The sequence below is a fragment of the Brassica oleracea genome, chromosome C6 (assembly GCF_000695525.1).
Source record: "Brassica oleracea var. oleracea cultivar TO1000 chromosome C6, BOL, whole genome shotgun sequence".
NCBI classification, from domain to species: Eukaryota; Viridiplantae; Streptophyta; class Magnoliopsida; order Brassicales; family Brassicaceae; genus Brassica; species Brassica oleracea.
In genome coordinates this window covers 39,222,385-39,232,705 of record NC_027753.1, presented here as the reverse complement: position 1 = coordinate 39,232,705, position 10,321 = coordinate 39,222,385, and the positions used below count along the sequence as shown (strand labels likewise).

Genomic DNA, 10,321 nt, shown 5'->3' with positions numbered 1-10,321 from the left:
AAAATAGCATATCATATCATTATATCATATAGTTTGACCAACTTATTTATCTAACAACATATAAAAATCGAATGTGGACCTACTTATTTTTCAATTAAATGTAATTGACTACCTAATTGAGTGCCACCTATGCATTGGGGCATATTTTAATTAATACAAAATTGAGGTTACATCTTTTCAAATGTTTCTCAATTAATATATAGAGGATATACACATATATACATAAATACATACGCATATACATATATAGATACATATACATACGAATATACATATGCAAATACACGTATACATATACATATACATATATATATATACATATACTTACACATATACATATATACATATATACATACGAAGAACCCTAAACCCTAATCCTAACCATAAACCCTAAACCTAACCCTAAACCTATATATACGCATATACATATATAGATATGCATACACATGTGCACATACATCTATACATACGAATAAACCCTAAACCCTAACCCTAACCCTATTCCTAAACCCTAACCCTCAACCCTAACCCTAAAACCTAAACCCTAAACCCTAACCCTAAACCCTAACCCTCAACCCTAACCCTAAACCCTAACCCTAAACCCTAAACCTATATATACACATATACTTACGCATAAACATACGCATATACATATATAGATACGCATATACATACGCACATTATATATACGAATAAACTCTAAACCCTATCCCTAACCCTAAACCCTATTCCTAAACCCTAAACCCTAACCCTCAATCCTAACTCTAAAACCTAAACCCTAACCCTAACCCTAAAACCTAAACCCTAACCCTAAACCCTATTCCTAAACCCTAAATCTTAACCCTAACCCTAAACCCTAACCCTAAACCCTGACCCTAAACCTAAACCTTAAACCTATACTTACGCATATATACATATATAGATACGCATATACGTACGCACATACATATACATATGAATATATTCCTAACCCTAAACCCTAATCCTAACCCCAAACCCTAAACCCTAATTTTAACCCTAAATCCTAAACCTATATATACACATACTTACGCATATAGATACGCATATACATATATAGATACGCATATACATACGCACATACATCTATATATGAAAAAACCCTAAACCCTATTCCAAACCCTAAACCCTATTTCTAACCCTAATCCTAACCCTAAATCCTAAACCTATATATACACATACTTACGCATCTACATATATAGATATGCATATACATACACACATACATCTATATATATATGAATAAACCCTAAACCCTATTCCAAACCCTATACTCCAATCGACTAGGAGTGTTATGCTTATTCTTTTGAGTAATATCTCCGGAAATTCTCGTTGATTTTTTTTAATGTCATTTTGAACACAACCGGTGCATTCTATTTTTCATAATTCTTTGGCCATGAAACCTCTTTCGGATTTGTGATTCACCACCAACCTTCTATTTTTCATTTTAGGATCCATAAAGAATAAAAACCAAAAAATAGAAGCTGTTAATTAACAATGTCTAAAATATTTCGTTGCAATAAATATGAATTAGTAGTTAAATGAAAATAAAATAATTAAGTAATACCATGATTTTTTTTAAGTATGTCGTAGTATACTCTTTATGTAACAATATTTTTTTGTTTTTATTGGATTCCCTCCCCCTACCTTGTTTTTATGACCTAAAATATTTCGTTGCAATGAATATGATTTAGTAGTTAAATAAAAATAAAATAATTAAGTAATACCATGATTTTTTTTAAACTATATTTCAAATCTTTGTATTGTATTTTTTAAGTATGTCGTAGGATACTCTTTCCGTAACAATACTTTTTTCTGTTTTTTATTGGATCCACAGCCCTCGTTTTTATTACCCCCTCCATTTTCCTCATCCAATCCATTTTTTTAAGAATAAAAATGCTTTGGAAAGGGTATTCTCCGGATTACTTCACGTTTCCTTATGTATTGGAAACCGGCTTTGTGAAGGATGCTGCTATAGTTTGTGCACTTGTGGATATGTATAAGATGAGGAAGATGAGGAGACTCGGTACGCATAAGGTCAATACAATTCAAAATCTATATGATTACTTCCTCCCATTCAAAATCTATATGATTACTTCCTCCCAATACGCTCTACCGGGTTAAGAAGAGTTTCTTAGTAGCTCATAGATTTAAGATTGATATGGCATGCGAAAATGTTAAAGCAAAACTGTACACATAAACTAGACTAGTGAACTTTGCTTTAAATTTCGGTTTCCTTGTCCTTTTTGTAATAGTTGTGTGAGGCCGTTTGGAGTTTCTCTAGTAGTGGCTGGGTATGATGACAAGGGTCCACAGTTGTATCAGGTATGTTCAACATTAAAAAGATATATAACCATCGTTGCTTGTCTTTAAAGACAGCTTAATATTCATTAGGTGGATCCGTCTAGCTCTTATTTCTCATGGAAAGCTTCGGCAATGGGAAAGAATGTTTCGAATGCTAAAACATTTCTTGAGAAGAGGTGATAGATAGTTGTAGCCGTGTGTAGACCAACCTAGGGTAGGATATGTGAAGTTTCCTCTTCCTATGAAAACCAACTACAAATCCATCTCTATCTGACAAGTTCCGTAACAAAGCTCTGAGTAGAACAAACTGGAGAAGGTATGTCTTGTATCATCAACCTCCAAACGTACAAAAAGAAGCAAACAGCAAGAAGGTTTTGATTGTTTCACTTCTGCTTGATCTTCCAGTTGTGAGCTGTTCGTGGAGCAGTGGAGATTCCCTCGTAGTATCGGGACTCGAGCTTCCCTCTGTTCCATGCCTTGACAAAGCGAGAAAACAACTCCCGTGCGGACTCGGTCGTGAGATCATTGAAGTAAGTGCGCTTCTTCTCTTTCAGCCATGTGGCAAACTCGTTGTTCTTAGAGAAGTAGTCCTCACTTGTTAGCTCTGGGATCCCCTCTTTCTGGAGAAAAGGAAAACATCTTATCAGAGTGTTCATGTAGATGATTATGCCTCAGACAAGAGTCTCCAAAGCAATACACTAAAGAGTGGATATACATACAATCAGATATCATTATATTAAAAAAAAAAAAAGAGTGAGAGAGAGAGCAGAACTCACTAGCTTGTGGTCACCTTCTGCGTCTTTCTTTTTGTGCTTATCATCCTTCGACTTCTTTGCTGATCAGTTTTAAAAAAAAACAATATGTCAGTAACAACCGCAAGAAACACAAATCAAACTGAAAGGCAAAGACACGTGATTACACCTCATGCTTATAACATCAAACTAAGAGCAATGTGCTGAAAGATCAGTTTAATATGTAACCAATGCTGAAAGATCAGTTTAATATGTAACCAGAACAAGATACTTTCTTCCTACCTATAACAATCCCTTAACCAAAGCTCACTGATGCTTTGTTAATGATCATAAAGCTATGAATCTACCATATCAAGTCAGATAATGGGAAACGATTAAAGAAGTATAATTACATGAACTTGATCGGTGGTGCTTGTGAGATTTCTTCTCCTTCTTCTTCTTCTCACTTCTCCTGCTTCTCCTCTCATCATCTTTCTCTGTTCCTCTATGCCTCTTAACTCTCTCTTCGTCTGCCCATTCGTAAAAGACACAAACTTTAACACGTACAGTCATCCACATACACAACGAATTCAACTAACAAGTCAAAGTTTCGATCTTTCGATCGACTCAAAACTCCAAATTCAAAAACTGAGAATGGTCTTAACTTAGAGCAATTCAACAAATCCCTAGATTTTCTCGGGAAACAGAAGCAGAAAGTATTATCTACAGAGAAGAAAGAACATACTCTCGGAAGAAGACGAAGGATCTTCGCTCCTTGCTCTGCTTCTCTTCTTCTTCTCCATCGAGCTCCGTTCGCTTCCCATTTTTTTCCTCCGACGGAACAAAACAAACGACATACATCTCACTTTTATTTCAGGATTCTCGGGTCGGGTCGGTTCAAATTTCATTTAAGACCCCGTACTATTTTAGTTTTTTAATATTGCCCCATTAGTTTGCTCAATAGAATGTAACACCCTTTTAACTTGAAAAAATATTAGTTACTTTTTTAGTAACAACTGTATTTACGAGCTGGTTATATTAACAAGGCATTTGGTCAGCAAAGACAAGAGACTGCATTGTCTTGAAGATGGTCTCAACGGAGGTAAACTCCAGCTCAAAACCATTGCTCCTACACAATACTCAACATATAGAAACCTCCCTGGAGAATCTTCTCGCGGTGAAGGCAATACCATTGATATCTCTCGAAACTCCAGCGACTGCCGAAGAGGCATGTCGCTCTTCTTCTTTTTGAGAGAATAATACACATTGGCTAAAAGAATCCAAATGAGATCAGGATCAATGCATTCAAAGCAGCTTCTCTTAATCCAGTTATGCCGCTGCACGCTATCCCAACGACCAGAGCCGTGCGAGCAATAACAGCTAAGAAATTTTCCCTCACTTATAAAATGATGTCTTAACAAATCAGTCACTTAAAATCCTTAACATGAGATATAAGAAAGAAAAAATAAGATGAATCTCCTTTGTTAATATGAAACTTTGAATTTAAATTAAAAAAACCTTGAATTTGAGAGCGTGTTCGCGCAAGAAGAAGCCGATGGGCGAAGTTTAGAAAAATGTTTTAAGTAAATTTTAATAATGAACTAATAATAGATTAATAAATGTATTTCTTTGTTGTGGGCATGTGGCTCATATCTTGCTTACTAATATGATTTATAAAGTTTTATGATTAAACCTAGATCAATATCCCCTATATATTAATTGAGGAACATTTGAAAAGATGTAACCTCAATTTTGTATTAATTAAAATAGGCTCCAATGCATAGGTGGCACTCAATTAGGTAGTCAATTACATTCAATTGAAAAATAAGTAGGTCCACATTCGATTTTTATATGTTGTTAGATACATAAGTTGGTCAAACTATATGATATAATGATATGATATGTTATTTTCTTTCCTTAAATCAAACCTACGGAATTACCATAAATGACTAATATATATATATGACAATTAATGATTTTAATAATAAAGATTTGATAACAATTTATATCTCCTCCATCATTTTTTGTTTAATTTTATATTATTAAAATAAATTAAACAATCAAATTAGCTATAAAAGTAAAATTTAGATTTTTTCGTATATGTTATATTTTAAATTTTTAAAAATGACAATAAATGATTAAAACTATTAAAATTATTATGTTAAAAATTAATGATCAATGGTTTAACATTTTTATTATAAGAAGATACACATGATATTAAAACCATATGAGTAAAAAATATCATTTAATAATAAAATAAATATATATATATAGATTAAACACTATATACCATAGGATTACATAAATATTTTAATATTAAAAGTTTCAATGAATTTTCAAGAACATTTATAAATTATAAACTTATTAAAGATTCAGATTGAAAATTTTGTTATCGATGATTTAAATATCTTGTTATAAAATGATATGAACGATCATAGAACCGTATGATTATAAATTCTTATTTAATAAATAACTATATAAAATATACTATTCTTAGAAAAATAGGTTGGTCCATCTTAACTTATATTACACTTTTTATTAAACTAACTATCGAATTGATAAATAACGTACCAAAAAATGTTTTGCACTTTCCTTAAATAAAAGCTACGAAATTACCTAATATGATTAACATATATGTGAAAATTAATTATTATGAATAATAAATATTTGATAACAATTTTTGTATCTTAGTTCTTTTTAAAAATTTTATATTATTAAAAGATATTAAAAATCACATTAAATATATAATAAAAAACATTTATATTTTTTATATGTTATATTTTGAATTTTTCAAAACGTCTATAAATTATTAGAAATTTGAAGATCACCACTCTTAAAATTTTGTGATCAATAGATTATTTTTTTTGTTATAATAAGTTACAAATGATCATAAAATATAACGCATATGAATTTTTATTTAATAAATATTCAAACTAAATAATATATATATATATATATACTAATGATTTAAAGCAACAAGATTGGCTGATCAATTTAGTTGTCCAGTTGAAATCTTTCAAAAGTATGTGAAAGACTAAAGTCAAAGTAAATATGGATTTAGAATAGTAGTTATATTTTACTAACCAAAATACCGAAAAAAACCGAACCGAATCGAAACTAACCCGATATCTGGATTGAACACCCCTAATCCAAATGAAGCCAAACTATTGTTTCATTCTCCAAAATATAATAAAAATAATAACTTAATTCCGCGCAAGGCGCGGGTCTTATCCTAGTATATTATTACTCTTCTTACACTGATATTTCATTGAGAAAAGGGATTTCAAAAGATCCTCAGAGTTTCGACTAAAAAAATCTCTAAAGTATCCCAACTTACACTTAATAAGAAACAAAAGAAAAAAAGAAAAAGGAAAACAGAACAAGAAAGTATATATTATTACTTGAGATTAGTAAGTACTAGTTACATATATGGTATATGGTATTAAGTGTTGTTCTGAAAAAAAATGATGCCCTAAGCTAATGTTTCTTTTTGGTGAAAGGAGGCACGGCTCTGCCAACGACCAATCCAGCAACTTTCTTCAAGACTGCATCTAATAGTAGTCTTTGTATTTATACAAGATTGCAAAATAAACATTATCTTCATATATAACTCCAAACTAAATCCTGTGTTTATATGAAATTTCAAAACAATCTTATATTTGAAATTATAAATACTAGTCTTTGTATTTATACAAGATTGCAAAATAAACATTGTCTCTTCATACATAGCTTCAAACTATATAAATCATGTGTTCATATGCAATTTCAAAATAATCTTATATTTGGAATTATAAATAGTAGTCTTTGTGTTTATACAAGATTGCAAAATAAACATTGTCTCTTCATACATAGCTTCAAACTATATAAATCATGTGTTTATATGCAATTTCAAAATAATCTTATATTTGGAATTATAAATGGTAGTCTTTGTGTTTATACAAGATTGCAAAATAAACATTGTCTCTTCATACATAGCTTCAAACTATATAAATCCTGTGTTTATATGAAATTTTAAAATAATCTTATATTTGTAATTATAAACAGGAGTCCTTGTATTTATACAGGATTGCAAAGTAAAACTTTGGATCTATTATAAGTTTATAACCAACTTGATTTTATTTAACTCCACTGGATATTAAAGAAATATTAGGAGAGATGCTGTTTCTTAAGATTATCTTCTTGATTTAGTAATGATTGGCACTATATACGTTGAGATGAGTGAAGGTATGAAGGTATGGAGAAAAGGACGGTTCCTTGACTCGTTGATGAGTTCACACTTGTTTACTTGTTATTCAGCAAAAGTAGTTGCTGCATCTAAATCTCTATTACAAGACATGTGCAATGACGTTTCAAATAATTAATCAAACTAACCCAATACGTAACCCATCATTTTTTTTCGATATTCTCTAGAAATTTCTTGAGTAAGAATCTTGAAGATGGTTTAGTCTCACACTTGTTTACTTGTTATTCAGCAAAAGTAGTTGCTGCATCTAAATCTCTATTACAAGACATGTGCAATGACGTTTCAAATAATTAATCAAACTAACCCAATACGTAACCCATCATTTTTTTTCGATATTCTCTAGAAATTTCTTGAGTAATAATCTTGAAGATGGTTTAGTCTCAAGCTTTAGTATTATTTATATTTTAACCAACTTGTATATGTATTATGTATACACTGAAAACGCCAATAAATTAATTATGGGGATACGTTTTCTCTACTACCTAACTTTCCTTTTAAATATTGATATCCATAATAATAAGTCTCTTTGTGATCATCGTATGAAAATAGAAAATACGTCAAGTAAATCACATTTTGGACTTGTTAATGTATCATGAGCTCGTACGTCTTCAAGAGTGATGAATCTTTGTCTTGTGCTCCCTCTTTATGATGTTGATGATTATCTTCTTCTTCTAATCCCAGTTCATTTTCCAAGTGCTTCAACCATTTCTTGACTTCATCCTCATCACACTCTTCTTCTCCCCTTGAAACTGAACTGTTCTCGTTTGGACCATCTAAGAAACTCCAGATGTCAAGATCTGAGTCAAAGGGGATCTCCAGTAGGTCGGGCTTATCTACCTCTTCTATAATATCATTAAACTGGCTATACTCAAACATAAGACCCATATTTGGATCATCTTCTTGGTTTGAATTGTTGGAACCACCAGAAGACCCTGAAGTAGTAGAATCATGAGTTGTCTTTATGTTCAAACAGTCTTCTGCTTGAGTCTTATCACTAGAACAAGGAGAGGCCGGTTCATCTGGACTTGCTGAACTCTTAACCAGTCTTTTCTTTAGATGTGTATGCCACACATTCTTGATCTCATTATCTGTACGTCCTGGAAGTTTAGAAGCGATTTTCGACCACCTAATAAAAAAATGCATAAGGCCAATGTCAATATCAAGAAGCATATAAACAGAGCATATATATATAGAGTGGTTTACTTGTTTCCATAGCTCTGGTGAAGCTTGATGATCATTTCTTCTTCCTCTGCACTAAAGTTACCTCGTTTCACATCTGGTCTGAGGTAGTTAATCCATCTTAGACGGCAACTCTTCCCACACCTCAATAAACCTTTTAAGAATCAAGTAGAAAAGAAAAACCATTAAAGAGGTTTTGCTTTGTTCATGGTTATTAAAGACAAGGCTACTACATACCAGATTGTTTGGGGAGAGATCTCCAGTTCTCATGACCAAACTTCTGAATGAAAGAGATGAGTTTCAAGTCTTCTTCTGGGCTCCATGGGCCTCTCTTCACTTTGGTCTTGTCACAACAAGGTGCTCTTCCTTTTCCCATTTTCTCTCTCTCTATCTCCTCTCTCTATATATATATGCTATATATATACACTCAAGTTTGAGATTCTCTTTACCAAATAGAATTGGTTTTCTGTTGTTTATATAAGTGAGAGGAAAGAGTGTGATCTTGACATGAGAAAGATGAATGTAAACAAAGGAACTGATAATGTCAAATCGGATTTGTTGAGTGGGAAAAGTTTGTCTGTGGTGTGGTTGATTATTTGGTATGATTCCATTTTCTCTTTGATACTTGATTTCGCATCCACATGATGCATGCAACTTATCTTCTCTTTTAACCGTGATCCATGAGTTTTCACATTTATTTTACAAGTAAATCATACATACTAATTTTAATTTATTTATTTCAATTACTATAACTAGCGTCCCCACTACAAAAGTACAAAATTTTGATATTTTATTTAAAAGAAAATAATAGTAGAAAATAATAGTATTCTCTCCGGTTTAAATTATATGATGTTTTAAAAGGTTTGTTTTGTTTCAAAATATAAGATGTTTTGAAGTTTTAAAGTTAACTTTAATTTTATAGAAAATTGTTTGGTTAATAAGAATTTATGGTCTTTTATAACTAGTTGAATGAATTTTAAATTATATTTTTTAAAGTACTTTTTAAAAAAATGTAATTCTTTTAATTTTTGTGCACTAAGCCAAAACATCATATATTATGAAACGGGTTGAGTATTATATAGTGTCTTGACTAATTATACACCTACGACTTGGTAATTAATTAAGAATTAGCTTAAGGTAAGCAATGAGATTTGTTAATATTAATTTTTGTCAGCAAGTCTTGTGTAAGTAAGCAATCTGGCTCTCCATGCATAAATACCAACTTTTGAAGATAGACATCCCGTAATCATGTATTTCCAACACAAGAATTAAGAAACTGACTATCATGAACAATGCTGTTTAATTTTTATTGAATCTTCCCCCATGCCATGAAATTAAGTATTTATATTTTGTCAGGGATATACATTTAATTAGTGTAAATTGGATTATTTTTACCAGAACAAATACGTCATAAGATAAATATAAAATGTATGCTTTCTAAACTTTAAATAAATTAAAATAACGTCAAAAACTGAGAGCTAGAGAAAATAGAAAATTTAATTGTTATAAAATATTATTCAAGAAATTTCAAATCACATCGGAAAATAACCAAAAAGCGATGGAGTATGTGTGAGCACAGTGCACAATCTCACCAAACTAAAGACTAAAAAGAGTGGAAAAGGTCAGAGACTTACGTCTTTATTGACTTGTTTAATGTTTGGTGGGTTTGGTGTTGTTGTTGGCACTTGGCTACGTTAATTACTTGATATCACCAAACCTTCATTACTTAATTAATTTATCTGTAACCATCCCAAATTATTCAAAGTAGTTGTGATACTAAATATTAGAGCATTTCCAATGTAAAATTCCATATTTTTTTATAAAATTGCTTCAATCCTATTTCATT

General features: G+C 31.2%; 2 protein-coding genes and 1 long non-coding RNA gene across 3 annotated transcripts in view; 1 reads left to right on the top strand and 2 right to left on the bottom strand.

Annotated features, from left to right (window-relative positions):
* Positions 1-2,501, top strand: part of LOC106298606 — a 6,053-nt gene extending 3,552 nt beyond the window's left edge. Inside the window, exons 3-4 of the long non-coding RNA XR_001261514.1 lie at positions 2,274-2,343; positions 2,413-2,501. This is a non-coding gene — a long non-coding RNA (uncharacterized LOC106298606). The remainder of the gene's footprint in view (positions 1-2,273; positions 2,344-2,412) is intronic.
* LOC106298604 (protein PXR1) lies at positions 2,489-3,885 on the bottom strand. Its single transcript, XM_013734741.1, has 4 exons — positions 3,799-3,885; positions 3,467-3,583; positions 3,099-3,157; positions 2,489-2,942 (listed from the first exon to the last, which is right to left on the bottom strand). Exons 1-4 carry the CDS (start codon positions 3,875-3,877, stop codon positions 2,706-2,708), a joined length of 492 nt encoding a protein of 163 aa, XP_013590195.1. The 5' UTR covers positions 3,878-3,885; the 3' UTR covers positions 2,489-2,705.
* Positions 3,886-7,765: 3,880 nt separating this feature from the next.
* Positions 7,766-9,069, bottom strand: LOC106298924 (myb-related protein Zm1). The gene is made up of 3 exons (XM_013735053.1): positions 8,713-9,069; positions 8,500-8,629; positions 7,766-8,422 (listed from the first exon to the last, which is right to left on the bottom strand). Exons 1-3 carry the CDS (start codon positions 8,849-8,851, stop codon positions 7,879-7,881), a joined length of 813 nt encoding a protein of 270 aa, XP_013590507.1. The 5' UTR covers positions 8,852-9,069; the 3' UTR covers positions 7,766-7,878.
* Positions 9,070-10,321: the final 1,252 nt, after the last annotated feature.